Source organism: Saimiri boliviensis, chromosome 9 (assembly GCF_048565385.1).
Source record: "Saimiri boliviensis isolate mSaiBol1 chromosome 9, mSaiBol1.pri, whole genome shotgun sequence".
NCBI classification, from domain to species: Eukaryota; Metazoa; Chordata; class Mammalia; order Primates; family Cebidae; genus Saimiri; species Saimiri boliviensis.
In genome coordinates this window covers 57,500,012-57,527,110 of record NC_133457.1, presented here as the reverse complement: position 1 = coordinate 57,527,110, position 27,099 = coordinate 57,500,012, and the positions used below count along the sequence as shown (strand labels likewise).

General features: G+C 36.4%; 1 protein-coding gene across 2 annotated transcripts in view; it reads right to left on the bottom strand.

Moving 5' to 3' along the window:
* The window catches only part of SLC9A9 (solute carrier family 9 member A9), a 565,509-nt gene that overhangs the window by 220,070 nt on the left and 318,340 nt on the right, over positions 1-27,099 (bottom strand). For both annotated transcript variants that reach the window (XM_074405917.1, XM_074405918.1), the window contains exons 10-11: positions 3,468-3,581; positions 1,786-1,897 (exon numbers count right to left, since the gene is read on the bottom strand). In XM_074405917.1, the coding sequence (XP_074262018.1) occupies positions 1,786-1,897; positions 3,468-3,581 (226 nt within the window). The remainder of the gene's footprint in view (positions 1-1,785; positions 1,898-3,467; positions 3,582-27,099) is intronic.

The window sequence follows — 27,099 nt, the reverse complement described above, 5'->3', positions numbered from 1 at the left end:
ATTCTGGACATCCTCCTATCCCCTGGCTATACACATCATATTATTGGCCTCTACCAGTTTTTAATGCAGTTCCAATCCTATAGCTAAAGAAACTTAGTTCCAAAGCCTGGAGAAACCATCAAGCCAGGTGGCCATTTGGCCAGACACTTCACATCCTAACATGATTATCTAAGGCCTTACATTTTTCTCAAAGCATTCTTTGTTAAATAAAGCAATGTTTAAAATATAACATGGAGGCTTTGAAAATAAGCTGCTATTCTCCAGAGTAAAGTTACTGATATTTTGATGGGAAAAAAGGAAAAGTGCTTTCCAAATTCCAGAAATGTTTTGAAAAAATACAACCCAATGCTGGCTTCCTATTTATGAGTGCTCAAATTTACCTTTTGCTTTCTCATAATAAAAGTCAATCCACTGTCAAAGTTCATTACTATTCTAAGTCAAAAATCACCTACCCCTCCAACTTCTCGCCTTCCTTATGACTCTCTCTCTCTTATCCTAACATGTCTGGAAATGTTAGGAATTACTGTCAGAGGCCTTCAGAAGGGCAAATTTAACTTTGGATCTCCATTTGTCTGTATTTGAATCAATGACTCTCTCTCAGCTTGGGAGCTACCCCTTTTACCATATGGACCAGACTAGAAGGGCACTGAAGACAAACAACTTTTTATTGCTTTCAGAAATGTGGATTTTGAGACACTTGGTTGGGTTTAGGTGGAATCTCACAGACCTGGGTTCAAGAACACTTTTGTTCTTGGCCAAGTTTCATAACTTTTTGAGATCCTGAACCTGAGTTTCTTCATCTACAAAACGTGTTAATGTTTGCTTCACAGGATTAATTAAAATATAGTGAGTGACAAATAGCAAGTTCTAATAAATGTTCATTTCTCTCACATTTTCTATATGCCCCTATGTACTGTAAATTGTATTTGTTAATGTTGATAGCAAGTATTTTTGTAAACTCTCATGTATGCCCCAATAACTGCCCCTGAGTATACTGTAAGTATACAGCTACGTAGGAATCATGTAAGGATCTCCGCAAAAGGTCTTTGAACAGGGAAAGACTGAAGGTAGGAAAATTAATTGACTAAAGAGAAATCATAATCCCCAGAGTTTTTCAAGGTCGGAAAATTCATTTGGTTTATTTTCTTTCGAAAAGGAGCCTTGAGGTGTGGTGTAAGTCATTAGGACACAAATGTCTTGAGAGCAGAGACCTTGTCAGTTTCATCGATCAGTGTGCAGAACTCATCTCAGGCACCTGGTGAGTGCTCAATTAATATTTGTTTTCTCAACTAACAGCGGAGCATACTTAGGCCTGATTTGCTTTTGTATTAACTGAGGGGAGTTTCTGGAGCTTTGCATAAGGAAGAAGCAGGGATTTTACGGATAGGGAACACTGGATAAGGGACATTGGATAAGAATTGCATCATTTACACACTATTTACCCTGAGCATACAATTTATGAAATTAAAATTCAAATTTTCCAGTATTAAAAATTGATCTGAACTGGATCAGGGGAAAGTCTAGTGTCCATTCTAGGCCAGTTTCTGACCAGATACAGTATCTTGAAGCCATACTAACAAGATTCCCTTTAATTTCACTTGCCACAACTTCGAAAGAGAAATCCTGCTCTTCCTCAGAACTTACGGAGAATCAGCACGGTGTTAGGTACAACAGGGTAAAGAAAAGTTGTGTCCCCACGAGGGTTCTAAATTTCCTCAAGATTTCTCACGCTCTGTAAAAGTGTGAGAGAACCAGCAGCACGAACACATAGCGTAGTTCACGTACCTGAAAACATCATCATATGCTGAAAGTTCCAGGGGATCTTCTGTTTCCGGCCCAGATTCAGGAGGAAGGAGAGGGGATAAATGTTGCAGGCTCTGGCAACAAAAATTGCTAGCTATAGAAAAGCACAGGGAAACATTGAGGAAAATGTTGCTGCAATGATGGCTGAATCCTTGAGCTTAAATATTATGTCCTTAAGCTTCTCTACATTATGACCCAAAAAACCAGAAATAAACATGTCAATTCACATTTGTCCAGCTTGCTTCCAAAATGTGTATTTCAATGCCAATTTATTTCCAGAAATAATAGAGAACTCTGCCTTTCTTTGCTACTTGCTTTAAAATTGTTAGCCCAATGCCATTTCAATCACTGTAAAATTTCTAATCACATTCATATTGCTGATGACTGACTATCCTCAATTCTGCTGTAAAATGTGAGGTAGAAACGGTTCAGATACTGTGGCATTATCCTCCCAAATGGCACTTTAGAAAGTATAAATGTGCTTCTGTTCATGTTTACCATCTTGCTTCTTACCAGTTTATTCCCTATACGTATCCAGCAAGCTTTGCATAACTTTTTCTTTTGATGAATTAATTTTGAGAGGAATTACCTGTTTAATTACATAACTGTTGCTTTCCATGGCAATTTACTAAAAATCAAAGTTTTATAAGTTAAAAATCTTTGAAAATATTGGTGCTGTTCATCTTTCCCTTTTTATTGTCTTCGACTCCTTCCCAGATGGGATATTCTGGTTTGTCCTCAATGGGATGGAGTTATTTGGGAAGAGGTAGCTTCCTTTTAAATTACAGGTTTTAGATGAAATTTTTAGGGTTCAGCTGAATACTCAATGGAAAGAGACTAAGAAGCAAATACAGATGTTTAACCGGAACACAGTTTAAAGAGAGGGATTGCCTCTCCTGGCTATTAGGATTATCTGTGGTCCAAGGTGGCATCTGCCCATCTCCCAAGTGGGAAGAAGTACAAGAGTTGCTGACTGTCTTTGGGGACATTCCTAATGGCTAAACATCCTTTTGAATAGATAACCATTTCCAGTGGAAATACCTCCTGTTCCAGGCCTAGAGCTAGGAAAATCCTCTGCATTAAAAATGAGGTCTAGATTTTATCTGTCTTCATAGGAAAGGAAGGGTGTTATCTTATTCAAATAAGCCTACATTTGAACAATGCTTATGATGCTGAAAACACATGCATCAAGCTAATTTCATTTGATTTTCTGTCCTGTTTTTGAAGTCTTCATTGGAAAAAAGATTTTATCATCTTGCAATGAAAACATTTCCAAAACTGAATAATCCTGGATGCTTCTTGATATACTCAAATGCAGATTAAAGCCTGTTTCTATATAAAGAATACACTGACATAATTTTTATGTAAATGATTCATAATTATAGTTAAACATATTTCGAATGCTTGAAAAATATAATTTCCTTTAGTTCCCCCCGCATTTCCATAGTTATTTCCAAAGTTCTTATCCTGAACCATAATTATGCAATGGAGGTCCTAATTTCATAGAATTTTTTTCCCCTAACTGGAAATCACAAATCTGCCTTGTGTCTGAGACTAGCAGTGGACTTTAGGAAATTGCTTTAACGATTTAACAGAATAATCAGTAAAAGTCAGTCATTCGTTATCTTCTCTAATCACCCCATGTTCTGTATTAAAAAGGATACAAAGGCTCCAAGTATAAAAAGAGCATTAAAGATATGATTCTGGAACGTGAACAGTGCCAGGCCCATGTAACAGAAGATGACGTTCTCTGCCAAAAAGTTCATAAATTCAAACAACTGAAACAAAAACATAAAACAAAAAAACATTAATTATAACTCAGGTTTTAGTGCACTTATTTTCTTGTAACTGTATTTGACCACTGGCTGGGTCTCCTTTATCTGGAAGGCCACCCCTTCGGCCTTGTGCTTAGCCTCTGGAGGAGGATGGAGACCCTGGCTCTTGACCCAGGGACAGGTGCCACAGCCACATCAAATCCCATTCTTTCCAACTAAGGTTGCCAGAGACACCCCTGGGTAATATTAGCCAGCATGATCCTTCCATGGAACAATGCCTGCTAATATGACAAAATAGTCCTGTTAAAGAAACTGAAGCTAAGTGATTTGCTGAAGGTATACTGTAGTAAATGACACAAAGATTGTTTAACCTTTCTGCAGATTACCCAGGAGATCCACTTGATTTCCTAGGCGCCAAACAACTTGTTTTTAAAGCTTAAACTAAATTACCCTTCTCAGGCAGGTGGGAGGGACAAAGTCGGAAAACTTAGAAACTTGAAATAAGGATGAATGCCAATTATATTTTAACATTAGAACGACTGGTGTATTTCAAACCCCAGACAATGAAACTCATTAAATTGACTGATGTAGGGTATATCCATTAAATGCCTACAATTTTTAGCTGCTAAAAAGAAAATGATTAATCCCAGAGATCAGTTTTTGCAGCAAGAACACAATAGATACATCAAATTCAGTCAGAAGAATAGAGTAATAACATGCTATGATGAGGGATGTTCCCAAGAGTTATTCTTAGACCATTAACTAAACAATTTGAGTTGAACATGAAAAACGTTCTCCAACTTTCAGATTAAAAGTAAAAGGGAAATGTGTCCAGGGACTACACCAAAGGCTTATTTGGAAGAGACTTTATTTGATGTTTCAGACTTTTCATTTGGAAGTTTCTGAAACTTCATTCCTGGACCAACATAAATCACAATGTTAGGTAAATATCTCTGGAGGCATTTCTCTTGACTTTGTAAGGACTCATTATTTTTTCACGTAATGTATTTACAGCCCCACAAATAATGCCCAATACTGTTCACTGACAGTTAACAGAAAGAACAGTAGAATCTTGTCAGAAACATTATTTAAAACCAGTAACAGAAAGAAAGGATTAAAAAAGAAACAGCCCCTTCGGTACAAGATAGTTTTTTCTGCAGGAGCAGCCATCATCAATTATCCTGAGTGCTTGCTTTACATTCCAGGCTGGCTCACGGAAACAAACATTGTCACCAAAATAACCACAGAAATTTTGAAAACATCAGGAAAAATATAGGGGACAGGGAACATTTTTCTGCCTCATTATATCTTGACTTTTTCAAAAAGCAGGATTTGGCTATTGTCTTAATCGCCTCAGGCTGGTGAAATGAAATACTGTAAACTGAATGGCTTAAACAACGGGAAATTTATTTCTCATGGTTCTTGAGGCTGGGAAATCCACAAGCTATATACAAGCTGGTTTGGTGCTGTTTCGAGTCCTCTTCCTGGTTTGCAAAGGCAATCTACTTGCTATGTCCTCACACTGAGGAGAGAGAGAGCATCGCTTTGTGTTTCTTCATCTAAGGGTACCTACCATCCCATTTCTGAGAGTTCTATCACATCATGATCTAACTCCCTCACAAAAGCCTCACCTCCAAATATCACCACGATGGAGATTAAGACTTCAACATACACATTTTTAGACTAGAACAAAAACATTCAGTCCTTTGTAGCTATTTAGTTTTTTAAATATCAGTAAATAACTGTCAAAGTTAAACTTACAGTGCCTCTCTTTCTTCTATCACCATCCCAACTGTATTACCCTAGAGTGAACATTTTGCCATCTGGAATCCATTCAGCCTCTTTTTCGTGGGCTTACCCCAATTTCCCTCTGGGGGGCCTACTTCATTCCCTACTTCCCATGTGTTCATGCCTCCCTAGCTCAAATATGGAGCATATAATATGGGACTCAACCACTCAAATCGATACATTTTTCTTTAAGCAGCATGTTTAGTTCAGAAATGAGTGTGACATGTTTGGGCCCCCAAAAATTCCATTTGAATTCAACACATTTAATGCAGGGAATGCGGAGACAAAGACCCAGACCTTTTCACAGGTTGAAAAATCAGAACGAGGCTGGCCAGGAAGCTGCTGGAAGCCATCTTGGGATCACAGAAGAAATGGCTGCCTGAAAGAGAAGCTAGTTCCTGATAACACTATTTAATCTTCTGTATTCAATCTCTCCCAAAACAAAGTTTACCCTTGGATTTTTGCATTGAAGAGATCAAGAAATCACTTTTTAATTTGAAGTGAGATTCTGTCATTACTCTTTTACAGTCCTGTATTAGTTAAATGAACAAAACAAAACAGACACTTTTTCACTACAGATTATAAATAAAGGGCATGTGGTCAGACTTTTGTCTCTTTTCAGATAATAAGAAAGTCTGTTACCCTTCATCCCACTCACCCTCATCATCCAATTTTAGTCTACTTATCATCTTAAAGAAAGAAATGTATGGAAAATGTCATTTTGTATTTTCTATTTGTTATTGAGATACGATGGGAATCTTTGCTTTACATTTTACATGGAGGCCCATAATTTTAAATATTGGTTTTAGTGATTTGCTTCCTTTGAATAACCTAGGATTTTAACTTGATGTACTTACTCAACTTACTGAAATCTAACACTTCCCAACATTACAAGTACTGCGTTCATATACATAGTAAAAAGTTTTATTTTGCCATTTAGGTCCATTTTTTAACCTGCTCTTGTTTCCATTTTCTATTCTGCTACCAATACCGCACTCTTTTAAATTAATGGGAATCCATAATATGTTATAATATTTCATCGTCTAGACTGTTCTTACACCCTACATTACTCAGAATTTTCCCGGTTTTGCATGTTTAAAGAAATGTTGCAGCCTGGCCAACATGGCGAAACCCTGTCTCTACTAAAAATACAAAAATTAGCCTAGCATGGTGGCAAATCTCAGCTGCTCAGGAGGCTGAGGCAGGAGAATTGGTTGAAGCTGGGAGGCGGACGTTGCAGTAAGTCAAGAGCCAAGATTACGCCATTGCACTCCAGACTGGGTGACAGAGCGAGACTCCATCTCAAAAAGAAAAAAGAAAAGAAAAAAAAAAAGCAACATTTAGGGCCAGGTGTGGTGGCTCATGCCTGTAATCCCAGTACTTTGGGAAGCCAAGGTGGGTGGATCACTTGAGACGAGGAGTCTGAGACTAGCCTGGACAACATGGTGAAACTCTGTCTTTACTAAAAAATACAAAAATCATCCAGGTGTGGTGGTGTGCACCTGTGGTCCCAGCTACTAGGGAGGCTGAGTTAGGAGAATAACTTGAACCCAGGAGGCAGACCCTAGAGTGAACATTTTGCCATCTGGAATCCATTCAGCCTCTTTTTCGTGGACTTACCCTAATTTCCCTCTGGGGAGCCATTTCATTCCCTACTTTCAGCCTTAGTCTATCAGATAGAGCTGCAGTGAGCCAGTCTCACACCACTGCACTCCAGCCTGGGCCATAGAGTAAGACTCTGTCTCTAAATAAATAAATAAATAAGAAAGAAAAAGAAAGGAAAGAGAAAAAGAAAAAAAGAAATGTTTTTGTTGATGTTTAATTACCCAGGAAGTTACATACATCATATGTTTATAATTTAAGATGTTTTTAAAAAACAAATATTACCAGCATCCCAGAATCACTCTTGCTTCTCCTCACAACACCTCTCTCCACGATATAACTGCTACTAGCCCCACTACCACCACAAATTAGCTTTTCTTGTTTTTCAGTTTTACATGAACAAATTGGACAGGACATACTCTTGCATTTGTCATCTCTGCTGCAACAGTATGTTTGTGAGATTCTTCATGCTGTATTTAGTTCATTTAAAAATTATATTAATGTATCACAATGTACTTATTCATACTTCTATTAATAGACACATTTTTTTTTTCTAGTTTGGGGCTATGATAAATTTTGCTGCTAAAAATACTTGTTTGCCTTTCTGTAGCATTGTTGGGACATAGTACCACGCAGTTTCCCAAAGCAGCGGTATCAATTTGCACTCCAATCAGCAATTCTAGTTGCTTTACGTCTTGCCGACACATTTTACTGATGTTTTTTGAGATGACATTTTTGCCTCTTGATATTGCCACTTGAACTTAGGAATCAAATTATCAATTTCTGCAAAACTTACCTATTGGCATTTCAGTTGAAATTGTATTAATTTACAGATAAATTAGAATAAAATGCACTTCTTTTCAATATTGAAGCTTTGGATCCATGAACCAAATATATTCTTATGACTATTTTGGTGTTCTTACATTTCTCTCAGTAATTTTTATATAAAGCTTTGCACATCTTTGTTTAGATTTATTTCTAGATAATTGATGTTTCTTGTTATTATTATAAATGGTACCTTTTTCAAAGTTCGTTTTCTAATGTCTGTTGTTAGATTCACATATACAATTGAATTTTTAAATTAATCTAGTATTCAGGGGGTTATTATATTTATTTAATAATTTTCAGAGTTTCTCGGTAGTTACTTTTTGATTTTCACAGTCATGTTGCTTTCAAGTAAGGATAATATTTTTTTTTTCCAGTCTTGAGACATTGCGCATCTTTTCGTTTGTTTCACTAACCTTGATAGGGCTTCCAGCACAGTGCAGAACGCAAGTGGGATATGAGTACCCTTGTCTTTTCCAATCTCAAAATGAACATTTTCGATATTTCACTATCAAATTTATAGAAACTCTAAACAGATCAAAGAAGTTCCCTTTTGTTCTTCGTCTATCAGATAGACCCTAAAAAATGTGTTGGTTTTTATAAAATGTTTTTCCTTTACTTATTCAGAGGATCATATGCTATTTGTTTTTTCAATTTTAAAATGTTGTTAATTATATCAACTGATTTTCAAATGCTAAAACAGTCTTGCATCCCTGCAATAAACCTTACTTGGTCATTATATATTAGCCTTTTTAAAAATATACCACTGGATTTAATTTGCTAAAACTGTGTTTAGGATTTTTGTATCCGTACATCGTATATAGTTTTACCAGGTGGTATTGTTAAAGTTACTCAGGTATCACAAAACAGTTTCCTGTTCTCTTCCTTAAATGCTTAGAATAATTCTGGGCTTGGAGTTTTCTTTGTAGGACGATTTTTAATTATGGATACAATTATTTTAATAAATAATTGTATATATTTATATATATTATATATAATTGTATATATATTATAATAAATAAATATGGGTTTAGTCAAATACTCTATTTGCTTTTGCATCAGTTTTAGAAAGTTACATTTTTCAAAGAATTTATCATTCCATCTACACTTTTGTATTTACTGACACACAATTGTTCTTAATATCCTCAATATTTGTGTCTGTAATTCTATCTTTCCCCATGTTATTAGAAAATTGTGTGATTTCTTTTTAATTCTTGATGAATCTTGTAAGGTAAATTATTAATTTTATGAGTGTATTCAAGAAGCAACTTTGGCTTTGTTGCTTTTTCTGTATGAAACCTCCCTTCCCATTTCGTTAATTTATTTACTATCTTCTGCCTTCGACATAGCTTAGTTTAACCTGTTTTTATTTAGTATCTTGGCCCCTCAAGTCCTGGATGTCATGGCTGCTCATGTCAGACACCTGCTTTCCTGTGTATGACACAGCTTTTCTATTTGACTTCTGAAAGAGAGCTGTCCTGACATCTTCAATCTTTCCTAGCTAGTTCTTCTTGTATTTTTCCAGGTGAAAACCAATTTTTGTCAGTCCTTCCTACCTCCCAACAATTTTATGATATTTATAATTTTATGGTATATATGATACCATAAATACCATAAATTTATAAAATACCAAAAATACCATAAATGCCACAATGTTGTGGTATTTATAAAATATCATAAATGCAATAGAATTTGCATTTTATTGTACTACAATAAAAATGCATATTAATTTAGAACAAAATAAGAGTTTTATAATTGAGTTGGGAAAAAAGATAGTTTGGAAAGATTTACAGTAAAAGTTGGCTACTTTTGGTAAAAATATCCAGAAATCAAAGACAGATTCCTGGCTCACTCCTTGTACTCAAATTACAGAAAAATAATCAATTTAGAGGAGCAAACAAAACCTACTTATGATTTATTCAATAAGTCGTCAGTAATTTAGTACATCATTTTTCAGTCAGGAAATTTTATAAGAATTGTTTGTATTAGCAAAAACCTGGAAACAAATATCCATAACATAAGAAGTAGTTAAATAAGTTATAGTATAATACATTCATATAACAGCCTATATTTCAGGGAGTTCTATATGAACTAGTATAGAAAGATATCTAAGGTCTATTGTTAAATAATAAAGAATTAAAGAAATAAAGGGTAAATCTGAGTATTAACATGTACATACCCATATAATTTTCACCCACTTTGTGAACATTTGCATAATTTTAATTATAAAAAGAATAATTTTAATTATGCAGATGTCCGTAAAGTAGAATGAAAGTTAGATAAAATTTCTTAGATAAAATTCCTGATGTGAGTTGTTCTCTGATGAAGGGTATACACTAATTTTTCTTTTTAAGCCCACTAAAATTCTGCCTTTCAGAAAGAATGAACCAATTTGCATCTCTACAAATGGTGCAGAGGGTGCCCTTTTCCTCATACTCATGCCAAAGTCGTTTTTATCAGTTTTTAAAAACCACTGACAATATGATAGAATCACTTATTTTGAATTGTAGATGGTTGTTAGCTTTTTAAAAAAGGGTTTTTTCATAGCAATGCAGCAGTACTGATTAGCACTCCTTTGTCTATATCATTTAACAACATTTCTTTGAATGAACAGACTTCATAATAATTTCCTTCTTGGGGCATTTAATGAGAATCTCTGAGAAAAGTCAATTTTGTTTTATATGCCAAATCTCCTGAAGACATGTTTCAAAGGGAGAATCTGTGCAGCAAGGCCTGCTGACAGAACCAATTTCACCACTAAGACTTTATTTCCTGAGTCTGGCCTGGAGGAGTAGGCGATCACTGAGGGAAAAAACTTATTGGTCAATTTTGGATAAAATTTTAAAAAATGAAAAAATCTCCCACCCCAAAGCCAATAATACTCACAATAATAACATATTTCAAACTAGTCAATTCAGTGTTTGATATAAATAACCTCAAGTTTACTTCCCCACTCAGGGTCAGTAAAAAATAACTTGACTTAACTTTTTATTTATCCAGTACGGTAAACATTATTTGTTTCCATTACTTTACAGTTTGTGAGCATCTGGAGAGGACCCAAGTTAAAAGTAATCTTTGCTTAGCAGGGCTTTTTTTTTCAAGGAGGGCGGAAAAAAGCAAGTTAATAGTGCAAACAAGACTGGGGAAATAGTTAAACTGCCTAAGAGGACAATCTGTGTTTAAAAACTCTGAAGGTACATGGTAACCATTCATATGTTAATTAAGTGACTTAATCTGGTTAGCAAACCATGTTCTCTGAAGACTTATTGGATACTATGCTTTTTAGTCTGAGTTACTGTATTTACTAGAAAGTAAAAAAAGTCATACCTATTTTATAAAATGTTTATCATTTCTGATTGACTACCTTCTATCCATACAAAAAACGAAATTTTAACATATTATTATGGTTCATAGAGAAGTATTACAGCAGTTCAAGATACCTGGCTAATACTAATTATATTCACATGAATTCCTCAGCATAGCTTTTATGAGGCTTGACACAACCTATTGACTTTCATCTGCTTGTCTAAGAAATGCACTGAAATTCATTGCAACCGAGATGTTAAAGAACCTCAAAAACTGCAATGAAAATGAAATGAAATGGTTATTTTCTTTAGAATTTTATCTCAGAATTAATTTTGTTGTGCATTTTCATTTTACTTATAAAATTTGTCTTTATTCCTAAGAGGGAGCTTTCTATAGAGAATATCTCAGATTTCATTTTTATATACTATTGAGTGTATCTATAGCTATTTTGAACAAAGCTGGCATATAGGCGAATAATTTCATTTTTGCATTGGGGAATTTGAAAATAAACAGTGCAATAAATGTTATTGAAATGACAAACTTTTGCTCCTAGGATTTAACTTAATTAGTTGTCTGGGCTGAATACAGGGACTCTACTGATGGAGCAGGACAAAGTGGGGCTTTCTAGGCCCCTCCCATTCTTCAGGGGGTGTGGCATGGAAATCACGTCTAGGAGGGGAGATTCTTAGTGCGGTGGTGGGGGACTGAGTGGGGCAGGGTCTGCATAGCAGCTGAGGGCCTGTCTTTTACTCTTGTGCTCTCTCACTGGGGCTGGTGGGCCAGGAGGCTATGTGGACCATAAGGTCTACCACCCTGTTGCTGTAGCCAAATTCATTGTCACACCAGGAAATGAGCTTGGCAAAGTGGTCATTGAGAGCAATGCCAGTCTCAGCATCAAAAGTGGAAGAATGAGTGTCACTGTTAAAGTTGGAGGAGACAACCTGGTGCTCAGGATGCCCAGGATGCCCTTGAGGGGGCCCTCCAAAGCCTGCTTCACTACCTTCCTGATGTCATCATATTTGGCAGGTCTCTCTAGATGGCAGGTCAGGTCTATGACTGATGTTGGCAGTGGGACCACGGTAGGATATGCCAATGAGCTTCCTGGTTCAGCTCAGGGATGACTTTGCCCACGGGTTGGCAGCACCAGGAGATGCAGGGATGTGGTTCTAGAGAGCTCTGCAGTCATCGCACCACAGTTTCCTGGAGGGGCCACCCACGGTCTTCCAGGTGGCATTGAGGGCATAAGTCCTTCTGTGATGCTAAAGTTGTCATGGATGACCTTGGCTGGGAGGCTAAGTGGTTGGTGGTGAAGGAAGCATTGCTGATGACTGTGAAGTGGTTTTCACATTTCTCATGAGTTACGTCCATCATGAACATGGGAGCATTAGCAGAGGGTGCAGAGATGATGACTCTTTTGGCTCCCTTGGCTAAGTGAGCCCCAGTCTTCTCCATGGTAGTTAAGACACTGGTGAATTTCACAACATAATCAGTGCTAGCACCATCCCATTTGATTGGGGTGGGATCTCACTCCTGGAAGATGGTTATGGGGTTTCCACCGATGACCAGCTTCTCATTCTCAGACTTGATGGCACTGTGGAACTTGCCATTGGTGGAATCATACTGAAACATGTAGACCATGTAGTTGAGGTCATTGATGGCAGCAGCATCCACTTTGCTAGAGTTAAAAGCAGCTCTGGTGACCAAGTGCCCAACAGAGACGAATCCATTTACTCCGGTCTTTGCCTTCACCATGGTGTCTTAGGGATGCAGCTGGCGCTGCACAAGAAGATGTGGCTGTCTATTGAATGGGAGAGAAGAGAGCTGCTCCTTGGATTTTAATTTTCACTCAGTCCCAAGTACTCAGGAAGTTTGTTTGAGGTGAACCCAGTAATTCCTATGGGCTGTAGAGGTAGCATAGGAGATGCATTGTAATAAGGACCTGAAGGTTTTTTTGCCTATTAAGGTCACGGTTCCCAGAGTGAGGCTTCCTCTATAAAGCTGAAGATTTATAGTTACATATAGGTAAAGTACAATCTTTGGAGATCCTTCTATGTCTAAAGCATTATAGTAATATCAATATTGCTACTTAAAAAATAGTAACAATAGTAACGAAACTTCTATTTTTTAGGACCTAAATTGTACTAAGAAATGTATTAAAATCTTTGACATACTTTAACAATTCTTAAAAACACTTTATGGTATAAAGTCAACAAAACCCAGGAATTGGTAATAATATTCCCATTTTACAGTTGGGAAAACTACTTTCAAAGGCATTAATGCACTTGCAGTAATAAAATACAGGGAAGGTGTGAGTTATCCAGAATTTTGTTCAAGGCCCGCACCATTTCTGCCAGACTAGGCAGCCTCCGCATTGTATAAGATTCAGGCTCTGGTGTGGCAAAATGTTTGTGCACAATGTAATTGGTGAATATTTGTAACACTTTCAAGTTTGCAAAACATATTTTCATACATACATCTTGTTCGATCATGAGAACAAGTTCGGGGTTAGTAGGGAAGCTATCCGCGACTCTGACCATATTTTTCCCAGGTTAAAAAAAAAAATACTTAAAAGGTAAATTTCTTTGTATCCAATTAGTGGAAGCAACTCACTAATGGCTGAAGGTGGGATACTTATCCTCTCCCAAATATCTATCACTACTCACCCATGCAAGCCAATCCCTCCTGTCTTCATTCTCTCTCTCTGCCCCCAAAAAGCAAAACCAAGGCTCTTGCCATGTATTTGAAATTTTAAGACAAATCCCCTTCCAAATAACCCTCTTTTCAACCCAATTTCATCTTCAGAGAAATTCTAAATTTTTCTCTATGCCCTACAGTAACATGATAATGATTATATATAGCTTTATATGTACATATAAATTATACATATAGATTATGTATATGCATCCAGATTGGTAGGCTGGACCCCAAATCCAACATCACATTCTTCAAGTTGTTTAAGACTATCCAGTCTCCGTAGTAGAGGAGGTGCACCACGTAAGTGTTCAGAGAGCTGCTCTTTATCATGTATTTATTTGTTTGAGAATTTTGGGGTTCCCTATGCACTCCTGTTTGCTACCCAGACCTCTCCTGTCTCTTGTATTTCATTGTCTTCTCTTAAACGTAACCTTACGTTTAAAAAACCTGAGAATTTCAAAAGCACAGCCTATAAAAACATAACAAAACACATTTAGGAAGATGAATAGGCATCATTAAGTAAGTAAAGTTAATATAGGAAATAAATGTAGTTACAGCTACAAGGAGTTGAGCTTCATTAAACTGAATAAATACTGAACAAACACGGTAGCTAGATTTCCTTGAAACCCTCGAGCTTGTAACTTAAGGGGAAGGCCATTTTCTCTTAATTTGCTTAATTACTTTAGCCAGTAAACACTGATAATTCATCTTTCTGGAAGTTTTCCACTTTTGACTCTTCCCATTAAAAAATTTTTTTGCTATTAAAGCAAAAGTCATTACAGGATTTTGTAAGGTTGCATTTAAGTTAACATACCATTAAGTTAAGAGTGGCTTCTCATGTTTGCACCTTCACAGAGTGCTTATCATGATCCTGCTCAGAGATATTGGTCACAAAATAAGATTGCCCTTAGATCTATTTTGATGAATTTAAATACAGGTACACATATACACACAGAGTTTAGACCATAAGACTTCAAGAGTAGAATTACTTTGTAATGTATATAGTCCAAACATCCATCCAATGCTCGATTGCTCCCATACGCTTGTCAAGAGGCTGCTCAACCTGGAACTGAACATTGCCAAAGGCAGAAACCTTACCACTTCCCAAGGAATTGAATGGCATTTTTGGACCTATATAACTGTTAGAAATCCTTCCTTACGTTCAGCTAAAATTTGGCTATTACTTTAAACTGCTTTCCCTATTTCTTTGGTTCACAGAAAATAAGTCACATAGGGTATCATTTTATTTTATATTGCTTGGCTGTAACAGCAGAGAGGAGATTTTTGTCAGAATAGTTGCAATAGCAGGCAATTTCACAGTTTAGGCAGAAATTGCCACTTTTCATTCAACAGTCTTATTAGTCTTGAAAGTAAACATTTTGCTGCTGGGAGTTTGTGGTTGACATATGAGACCTTGAATCTAGAATATCTGCAAAGGCTGAGGGATTCTTCTGAAGAACGTTTATTGGAATGTAATTCTGGTTACATTCAAACAAGTGTTCTCCAAAAGATTTTCTCAGTAAATCTAATAGGATTGGTCCTTTGAAAAAAATAAAAGCTGTAGAATAATACAATTAATTTTTCTGTGGTTTTGCCAATAAATACTAACTAAATAAAACTGCCTAGTTAAAACAATATATTTTCTGTGCAGAAATTAAAATTGTGTCTTTAAAAAAATCCCTTAATGAATAAGCCAAGAAAAACATTGATATTAATATTAGGTACTGGTATGGAAAATTCATACATTATCACATTTTCAAAGGTTAACACTCCCTTTTAACTTTTTCCATTTGCCATTCCTGACCTCCTTCCTTACTCATCTTGTGAATATTACCTTAAGATTTTATTTTTAGAGCAATTTTAGGTTTATAAGCAACATTGAGAGGAGGGTACAGACATACCCCATATACCTTCTACCCCAACACACGCACAACCTCTCTCATATTAAAATCCCCCATTAGAGGGCCGGGCGCAGTGGCTCAAGCCTGTAATCCCTGCACTTTGGGAGGCCGAGGAGGGTGGATCACGAGGTCAAGAGATCGAGACCATTCTGGTCAACGTGGTGAAACCCCATCTCTACTAAAAATACAAAACATTAGCTGGGCATGGTGGCACGTGTCTGTAATCCCAGCTACTCAGGAGGCTGAGGCAGGAGAATTGCCTGAACCCAGGAAGCGGAGGTTGCAGTGAGCGGAGATCGCACCATTGCACTCCTGCCTGGGTAACAAGAGCGAAAACTCTGTCTAAAAAAAAAAAAAAAAAAAAAAAAAAAAAAAAAAAAAAAAAAAAATCCCCAATTAGAGTTGTGCATTTGTTACAATTAATGAATCTATGTTGAAGCATCATTAGCCAAAGCCCATAGTTTACAAAGATGTTCACTCTAAGTGTTATACATTACTTGTATATTTTTGTCTTTGTAATTAGCCTATGCTAAACTCTTAGGTGGGAGTATGAAGAATACATGTCTTAGTTCTGGCTTCTATACTGTAATAAATATGCCATAGACTGGGTGGCTTAAACAACAAATATCTATTTATCACAGTTCTGGAGGTTAGGGAGTCCAACATTAAGGTGGCTGCAGATCTGGTATTGAGAGCCCGTTTCCCAGTTTGTAGATAGACGGCTGTCTTCAAGTTGTAGCTTCATATGCTGGAGAGTGGAGAGAATGAGCAAGCAAGCTTTCGTGTCTCTTCTAATGATGGTGTGAATCCCACTAGTGAGGGCTCCGCCATCATGACCTAATTACCTCCCAAAGACACACACTCCAAATACCATTAAATTTGGGGCTAGGTTTCAACATGGGGGGACACAAACATGCAGTCCATAGCAACACATGAAAAAAAGGAAGATTTCTAATTATGTTGTTTTTTAAGGTGTCTGAACTGAATACCAAAAACGTAGCCTTTGCCAGTCAGATGAGTAACAACTGTTTAAGACATGACTGAGGATACTCCATACCATCCACTATGAGAACCATGCGCTTTTTCTTAATTAATATTTACCACTGGCAACAAACAAAATGTTACGTCCCAGATAACTTGAGCTATGTTTGATTTCTTCAGATCAACCCAATTCCTTGATAAAAGTACTGCAAACCAAAAGACCTAGGGTTTAGAACATTATTCAGTGATGTTTCATGATCAGCCATTTCAAAGTGGAATGCGTTAGCTCATCAGGACAAGCACAAAACACTAGAATCAAACCAGTATTCATTCAAGCAGGCTGTGTCACCAGTGCCGCACCTGTCTGAAATAACACTTAGTTTCATAACCAGCTTGAAGATTTCGAGAGCTTGTTTTATGTTATTTTATTCCCAATAAACATTTTCATTTATGTCAGTACCTGTTATATTGAGAGCCCTTTGAAAAACTTTTTAAATTTGGTGGTTTTATATATTCTACTGTCATAGTACAACGGTAATCAGAATTTTTCAGAAAAAATTCTTTTACCACATTTCCGCCATCTCCAATTTTTGAGGCAAAAGAATAAGAGGACTAATTAAACTGATTTACTATTTAACCTGACCAAATTCATTGCTCAACTTTTCCTTTTGCTTTTCGGTCATCTTTTGGATAATATATCCGTAGATACTTCACAATTTAGAAGATGAAGAGGCACAGATGATTTTCTTATGTATTTCAGTATGATTTTAAATGTAATAAATGGATATAGCACTGAACTTTATACTAAATGTAAACAGCAATATTAAAACTCTTAATTTTTGTTCTACAGGTGGTTATAAATTTACTTGATTTAACTAACAAAGAAAATTAAAAGCTACAACAAAGGATTGAAAATCATTTTCATTAGGCAGATGCCTTTGAATTCAATTTCTGATCTCTGGCAGAGTGGACTATGGAAAGGCACGCAATAGAAAGCTTGAAGCTTAGAGAGTGCGAAATCTACATCAGAGAAATCAATGAAGATGAAGGACAAAAAAAATGACATTTTGATAATGTCATGCAATTGGAGAACTAGCTATCAGATAATTTTTATAAAGTCATGGTTATAAATAAATCACTAGCTGATGAAAGTTATGGTTGGTTGACTTGTTTCTTTGTAATGGGTAGTTAAAATATAGTGACTGTAGATTGTCAGTGTTTATATTAACTTCCAGAAAATTCTTATTTTACACCAATTAACTGTTTTGAGCTTTCTTTTGATGAGATTTATAAAGCTCCCCTCTGTAAAGCCTCTTCGTGTTGAAGTTACTGCATACCTTGACAGTATAGGCAAAATGTCAAAAATTATAAATTATTACAGTGTAGGAATATAATTCTGTTTCCAAGGAAGAAAGTTACATTTCACATAAAAACCATGCATGCATAAAACAGTTCTGAATGAGAATTTTAGCTTTGATTTATTTCTGTGGTTTGGGGTCAATTTTGTTTTTGTTCCAATCTATTTAGGTCCTTCAAAGTTACCCTACAAAGATCCCTGAGAAAGTGTTCTTGTATATGTGTATTTATGATGATTTTCAAAAATTAGTTTATTTGCAAAAAATTATATACATATATACGGAGAAAGATAGTACAATAGATATGTGCCAGAAGATCTTGGTCTCCACTCTCTAGAATAATCCTTTATTTGTTCTGTAAAACATATTGTCTAATGTCCTCTGCACACTAAGTGCTGATGGTTAGTAGGTTGCTCTCCAGTGTGCCCGGGTAACTTCTGCTTCCACCACATGGATTTTATGCTTAACTGTAATGAACCATGCTTGTTCCAAAATTTGTTTATATCTACTTTAAATTGAGATTTGTAATTGCATAATTTGTACAGATTAAATGTGAATATGAGAGAAAGTTGATGTTTTTCAAAAAACTAAGTTAAATATGCAGAAAGACTTGATAAAATTAAGTTGGTTAGGAAATACTACTAAATTAGTAGTGAGCAGGACAATTGTAAAATGTTGCAAAAATGTATATCTAAATACAGATGGATTTTTTATTTGTTTATTTATTATACTTTAAGTTCTGGACTACACGTACAGAACGTGCAGGTTTGTTACATAGGTATACGCATGCCATTGTAGTGGTTCGCTGCATCCATCACCCCGTCGTCTACATTAGATATTTCTCCTAATGCTATCCCTCCTCAATCCCTCCACCACTATTCCCCCTCTAGTCCCCCACCCCCAGGCCCCAGTGTTTGATGTTCCCCTCCCTGTGTCCATGTGTTCTTATTGTTCAACACCCACTTATGAGTGAGAACATGCAGTGTTTGGTTTTCTGTTCTTGTGTCAATTTGCTGAGAATGATGGTTTCCAGTTTCATCCATGTCCCTGCAAAGGACATAAACTCACTTTTTTTATGGCCGCATAGTATTCCATGGTGTATATGTACAGATGGATTCTTTTCTTATATTTGCCAATGTCTTTAATTTTTAATCTCAAAACTAAAGAAACAGAAAAACTAGAAATTCTGGTTTATATATTTTGGGTGTCCATTGTGAAAGAAAGGCAACTAAAAATTGCAATACTCAAAGAAAAAGTATTGTCCTTATTAAAAAATTGGAAAATAAATATATAATTTATAAGTGAAAAATAAATACCTAAGATATTTGTGTCATTTTATAGAATAATTCTTTGCTTTCGCTGACTTTTCCATTGACTGGTTCTGATCCTGTGTTGGGCAAAAGTACCTAAGCTCTGAGTGTCTGTTATTTCTCTATTTCAATTTTTAGATATTTCAAATTTAATTTGTTTCATCTGGTTCTTATCACATCTTCTTGTACCTGCTTCCTATTACTAACATCCTCCTTTGTCTCTTTAAGGACATTAATTATGCCTATTTTAAATGCCTGGCCCACCTGTGCCAGTAATTTTGCTTCATGTTGATGTTCTATGTTCAGCTTTTGGTCTGTTTTCTAGTGATTGTATGCATCGAGCATCGTGCTGTTTTGGCCTGGGAGGTCACATTTTCCTGGGGTCGATCTTGTTAGGCCATGTGTATGGGGAAAGGACAATATACGCACTGGAATATCCCCTCAGTGATTTTCAGAAGGAAAAGGGTGAGCTCCAGGGTGGAGAAAACCGTTAGCACAACCAAATTTTTGACCATCAGTGTCTCTGTCCACTCTTCCAAGAAATTTCTGTCAGGAATTTGCGTCTAAATCTTTTGAATGAAGCAATACTGAGAAGAAACGATCTCTTCAGGTCCTCCATCTTCCATTAGCCCAAAGAGTTTGGGGGTGCAGAATATGGAGAAAAGAGTGCCCAAAGGCAATGGCAATTCTCACACTTTCATCACATTGTTTACCCACTGACAACACCATGGAGGCCTGGGGCTGGTGCAGTGGAGGTGGGTGGATGATCACCTTAAAACAATGAGGTGAAGGCGTGAAGGCAGGAGTTAAAATCTTCGCCTAAACCTCTCTTCCTACTTCTGTTTCTGGCTACTGTCCAAGCTGTGGCCATCCTTCCCCTTGCCCCCACCACCTTGAAGACAACCTTGGCCTCTCCAGGTGTTCTTACAGTTAATTATTACCTCTTCAGCTCCCAGCTTCCTCTCAATTACACAGTCCCTCCAGATTTAATTGGGGAGGAAGGAGCCAACAGCTGAAGCTATTTGCTATCTTGTCAGCACTGATTTTTGTATTCTTTTTTGAGGCTGGAGTTGCTGATTGAGAATAATAAATGCTATCGAGGTGTTCTCTGCAGAGAGAGATGCTCAGTTTAATTTGAGTCAAATTACAGCCCATATTAAGAGTACCAAGCCAAGGCTCAGTGGCCTACGAGGCAGACCACTTCTGCAGTATTTCCCCAAACATGTATTACCCCAGCAGTGCTCGAGGACCTCATCCAGGCATAAATGGGCATGATGCAGTCTGTGGCCTAAATTCTCAGCCTCTCTGTGAAGTGGCACACCCTCCTTTCCTTGGATGAGGAAATCATACATTTCAGATTTCTTGGGACTGATGTATTTTCAGACACTTTGCTCTTTTACCTGCATCTATACACAGCTGTGTCTCTCCACCATTTGTTCTATATTTGGTCTAGAAAAAAACATTCTACCCAAAGAGATATCATTTCTTGTAGTTATAGTTCAGATGCTGAATACCTTGGAATGTCACCTTCTTGTAAATCCAGTTGAATACTCCAAAAAATGGGTGAAGTCACAAAATAGGCAATTTCTCAAACAACATGTATGGGTAGCACAAAAACTAGTCTGTAAGCTCAACAACGGCACCAACCACATGTGTTGTGTTTGTCACTGAACCTCAACTCCCAGCAGAGAACTTAGCTTACCATAATGCTCCATAAATATCTGCTGAATGAGTAAAATTAATAAAAGGGAACTCTCAGGAATTGCTTGGTGGCACTGAAAGTTCATGCAATCTTCCTGCAGAGATTAGGAATATATAACAAAACTTTATAGGATTTAAAACCTTGAACTGAGTAATTACACTTACCAGAATTTATCCTAAGGAAATAATGTAACAAGTAGACATAGATTTATGTTCAGGATGTTAACTACTTAAAATAAAAAATGTTGGAAAACCACCAAAACATATATCAAAAAAGGAATACTTAAAATACAGGCCATACTACAGGAGATATTGTGGGTTTGGTCCCAGACCACCGCAATAAAGCAAATATAGCAATAAAATGAATCACACACACTTTTCGGTTTCACAGGTCATATAAGTCATGGTTACACTATACTGAAGTCTATTAAGTGTACAATAACATTATGTCTAAAAAACAATGTACATGGCTAGGCGCAGTGGCTCATGCCTGTAATCCTAGCACTTCGGGAGGCCAAAGTGGGTGAATCACGAGGTTAAGAGTTCAAGACCAGCCCAGCCAAGAGGGTGAAACCCCGTCTCTACTAAAAATACAAAAATTAGCTGGGCATGGTACCAGGCACCTGTAATCCCAGGTACTTGGGAGGCTGAGGCAGAGAACTGCCTGAACCTGGAGGTTGCAATGAGCTGAGATTGTGCCACTGCACTCCAGCCTGGGCAACAGAGTGAGACCCAATTTAAAAAAAATGGATATGCCTTCATTAAAAATGTTTTATTACTAAAAAATGCTAACAATCACCTGAGCCTTCAGTGAAATGTAATCTTTTTCCTAGTGGAGGGTTTTGCCTAGATGTTAATGGCTGCTGACTGATAAGGCTGGTGGTTGCTAAAGGCTGGGGTGGCTGCAGCAACTTCTAAAAATAAGACAACAATGAAGTTTGCTAAATCGAATGACTCTCCTTTCATGCAAGATTTTTCTGTAGCATGTGATGCTGTTTGATAGAATTTTACCCACAATAGAACTTCTTTCCAAATTAGAGTCAATCCTCTCAAACTCTGCAGCTGCTTTATCAACCAAGTTGAAGTGACATTCTAAATCTTTTGTTGTGATTTCAACAATGTTCACAGCATCTTCAGGATGGATTTTCTTGAGAATCCATCTCAAGAAACCACTTTTGTTGCTGATCCATAAAAACTCCTCATCTGTTCAAGTTTTACCATGATACTGTAGCAATTCAGGCTCTGTTTTCACTTCTAGTTCTCCTGCTATTCCCACCACATTTGAAGATACTTCCCCCATGGAAGTCCTGTACCCTTCAAAATGATCCCTGAGGGTTGGAACCAACTTATTCCAAACCTCTGTTAATGTTGACATTTTGATAAACCACAAGTTTTATAAACCACAAGTTTATAAACCTTTCATAAACCACAAGTTTTCTTAATAGCATTTAGAATGGTGAATCCTATCCAGAAGGTTTTAGATATATTTGCCCAGATCCATCAGAGCGATCACTTTTCATGGCAGCTACAGCCTTGCGAAATGTATTCCTCAAGTAAGAAAGTCAAAATTACTCCTTGATCCATGGGCTGCAGAATGGATATTTGTTAGCAGTCATGAAAACAGCCATTCACCTACTTGCACATCCCTATCAGAGCTCTTGGGTGATCAGGTGCATTGTCAACGAACAGCAATAGATCTCAATGGCAGGTTTCTTCAAAGAAACCATGCTGTAAACAGATGTGCTGACCTCCAGGCTTTGTTGGTCCATATATAGAGCACAGGCAGAGTAGATTCAGCATACTTCTTAAGGGTCCTAGGATTTTCAGAATAGCAAATGAGCATTGTCTTCAACTTAAGCGGTGAGCGACATTAATCCCTAACAAGAAGGTCAGCCAGTCTTTTGACACTTTGAAAACAGGCATTGACTTCTCTCCAGTGATGGAAGTCCTAGATGGCATTTTTGTTTAGTAGAGGCTGTTATATTTACACTGGAAATCTATTGTTTAGTGTCGCCACCTTCATCAATTATCTTAGCTAGATCTTCTGGATAAATTGTTACAGCTTCTTCATCAGTGCTTGCTGCTTCTCCTTGCACTTTTCTGTTATGGAGACAGCACCTTTCTTCAAACCTCATGAACCAACGTTGCTAGCATCAATCTTTTCCTCTGCAACTTCCTTGCCTCTCAGCCTTTGCAGAATTGAAGGGAGGGACTTGCTCTGCATTAGGCTTTTGGTTTAAGGGAATGTTGTGGCTGATTTTATCCTCTATGCAGACCAGTAAACTTTCTGTATATCAGCAATAAGGCTGACTAAAAAAAATCATTTGTGTGTTCATTGGAGTAGCATTTTAAATTTATTAAAAACTTTTCCTTTGCTGTTTGGTCCAAGAGGCCTAGCTTTCGGCCTACCCTGCCTGGTAACATGCCTTCCTCACTAAGCTTAATCATTTCTAGCCTTTGATTTCAGCCAAGACATGTGCAACTCTTCCTTTTACTTGAACACCTAGAGGTCATTTTAAGATGACCGGTTGGCCTAATTTCAGTACTGTGAATAGGGAGGCCCGAGGGAAGCAGGAGAATAGGGAATGGCCAGTTGGTGGAACAGTCAAAACACAGACAACTATTTTATACGAACATGGTTCATAATGCCCCTAAATCATTACAATAGTAACATCAAAGCTCACCGATGACAGATCATCATAACACATATAATAGTGAAAAAGCTTAAGATAGTGTGAGAATTACCGAAAGGTGACACAGAGACATGAAATAAGCACATGCTGCTGGAAAAATGAGGCAGAGAGGCTTGCTCCCAGCAGGGTTGCCACAAAATTTCAATTTGTAAAAATTGTAATATCTGTAAAGCACAATAAAGAGAAGCACTTATATAAAATGAACTATGCTTGTCTACAAAAGGCATTACACTTCTGAAGGCTCATCAGCATATATGATGTTTTCTATAGTTTTTCTTCCCACGAGATACAGTATCGGATAGAGGAAGTTTTCCCTTTTATACATTGCCAAACATTTTTTAATTAATATGTCTTGAATGTTTTTGATTAAATGCTTTTTCTGTATCTACTGAGAGATTATTTTGTGAATGTAGTAAACTATACTCACAACTTTCTAATATTAGGGTATTTTTATATTCCGGGGATAAATGCAGGTTAGTCATATGTATTTTTTTACATTGATGACTTGGGCTTATTGATTGTTCATAACCTTTACATCTATGATATTGGCATGTATTTTTCATTTTTGTTATTGACATAAACTGATTTTCATTTCAGGAGTATTATCCTAGCCTCATGAAATGATTTGAGGTGCATTTCTCTTTTGTCTTTTCTCTTTTATGGTTTGTGTAAAATTGGAATGATCTATCCCTTGAAAGTCAGAAAGAACTCACCTCTGGGCCTTCTGTTTTTGGGTGAATGGATTTTTAGCTACTGACTCAATTTCTTTAATGATTGCAGGGCTATTTAGGGTTTTTTCTTTCTTCAGATAATTTAGTCAGTTATACGTTTCTAGGAAATTGTCCATTAAAGTTTTCTGATGTATTTGCATAAACTGTGCATGACACGTTCTTACCTTTTTAATCTCCACAACACTTCCAATCATGCTCTTCTCTTACAGCATTGCTTATTTTTGCTCTCTTTCTCTGACTTATCAAAATAGTCTATTTCATTTGTCTTTTCAATGAAACAACTTTTGACTTTAATCCTCTTTATTTCAGTTTGTTATCTATTTCTTTTTATTTCAGCTTTTACCTTTTTTTTTTTTTTTTTTTTTTTTTGCTAAATTCTGCATTCTTTGGATTTGTTCTGTGTGTTCTTTTTCTAACTTCTCTCACTGGTACCTTAACTCATTAAATTGAAGTCTCTTGTGGCTTTTAACATAAACATTAAAGGATATAAATACCTTAATTTCAATTAAATGCTACATTTAATTAGCTGCATCTGGAAAATTTTTGTATGCAGCTTTTATCGTATTTTTTTATAAAATTAATTTCCATCAAGTGAATACATAAATCTGCTTTTAAAAATTAGAACATTACTAATGCTAGAGTCTCCTTTGATTACCCTTCTTTGATTCCTGCCTCTTCTACCCTATGTAAAATATTTTTATTGAGAGACATATATTTATTAAAGTATTAGTGTATTTTTATGTGTTTTAAAAATGGTATCATTCTGAAAATATGCTGAAAGTAAATTTGCTGGTAATAGGTTTGTACATGATTACTTTTAATAGATACTACAAAATTGTCCTTTAAATGAGCATATAATTTTTCATTTTCATGTGTAGTGTGTTAGAGTACCTGTTTTCCTAAAATCTTACCAATACCTAACCTGATCAACTTAAAATTTTTTTAGTCCTATGAATATTATCTTATAATCATTTTAATGTTTAGTCTCCGATTAATAGTAAGTTTGAGCAATTTCTGCTTATTGAGCAGTTGAAATTCAATTTAATAAATAGCCTATCTGTTTCTTAACTATTTTCTTAGATTTTTGTGTAACATTATTTGTTATCTATTGAGTAGATATTATGGAATGCTTGTAACTGTGAAATATAAAAATAAAAAATACAACAAATATCTATATGCTTCTTGTACGGTTGAAGAGAAATAACATGACCTTTATATTTCAGAATTGCTCTATACTCCTCTGGGATTCCATCTCATCCTGTACACCTCCACAGTAATTACTATCCTAAATTTTGTGTTCTTAGTGCCTTGCTTTTCACTATACTTTTTTGCATACCTTAGCATCACAGAACAATGTATTATTTGTTTTTTTGTTTTTCAAATTTACATAAGTGAAATAATGCTGCATATTTATTTCTTGAGATTCATCTACATTGTTTGGCTATAGTTATGATTCACTCATTTTTCTTACTATATGGTATAAATAAGTGGAAACATGTTATCTATCAATAGATAGATAGATGGACATTTGGGTTGTGTCCAGTTCTTAGCTGTAACAAACAGTGGGACTGACTATTCTTGTTCTTGTCTCCTGATGTGCACAGGAAGCATTTAACTAGACGGTATCTACTAGGAGTTGAATTCCTGCATCACAACAAACATCCATCAGCAGTTTTATTAGATAATGTTTAGATAATTAGATAACTGTTTTCCAAAGTTGTTCAAATTCACACTTCTACCTGTATTATGTAAGCAAATGTTCTAGTTGCTCCACTTCCTTGCCCAAACTTGACATTTGTTCATTTATTTATTCATCAATTCAACAAAAAGCAACCGATGACCTACTGTGTGCCAGCTACTGTTGTAGGTGCTGGAGATACAGTAGTGAGAAAAACTCACAAGAATACCTTTTTGGAACATAAATTATGAGGAAAAGCCAATGAACAAGACAAATAACTTGAAGACCTAGTATATTAGATAGCTACAAGAGCTAAGGTGGACAAATAAATCATGGAGGGAGATAAAATGTCGAGGTAGGTGTTGAAATTTTAGGTAGTGTACAACAAATCTATCACCGCAAGGAGGCTTTTTTGGCTTTTTTTTTTTCCTTTAAAAAAAAAACTGTGAGAGAACAAGCCAGGTGGACATTTGGAAGAGGTGGGCATTCTAGTTAAAGAGCAAGATAAAGATCCTGAGAAATGTCAAGGAACCTAGTGAGGATGGGACAAGAAGTAGAATGGAAGAGGAGATCAGTGTGGGAATCAGGAACCAGGTGATCTAGGAACTTACAAGACTTAATGATGATTCTGGATTTTGGTGCGGAGGAAGGGAAGGCACTGGAGGGTTTGAGAAATAAAGTGTCATGCTCTGATAATACTTTAACACCATCATTCTAGCTACTGTATTGAGATAAGCCTAGAGAGAGTCAGGGCTAAAGTAGAAAGGCTGGTTAGAAGATTATTGTCATAGTCCAAGTGGAAGATGTTAGTGGCCTGGACCAGTGTCGGGGCCAACGGGCTAGTGAGAAGAGACACAATTCTGTATCTGTTTTCAAAGTAGATAGAGGTGAGAGGATTTTTTGAAGGACCAAAGTTGGGATGTAAGAGAAACAAATCAAATATTACATCTGCATTT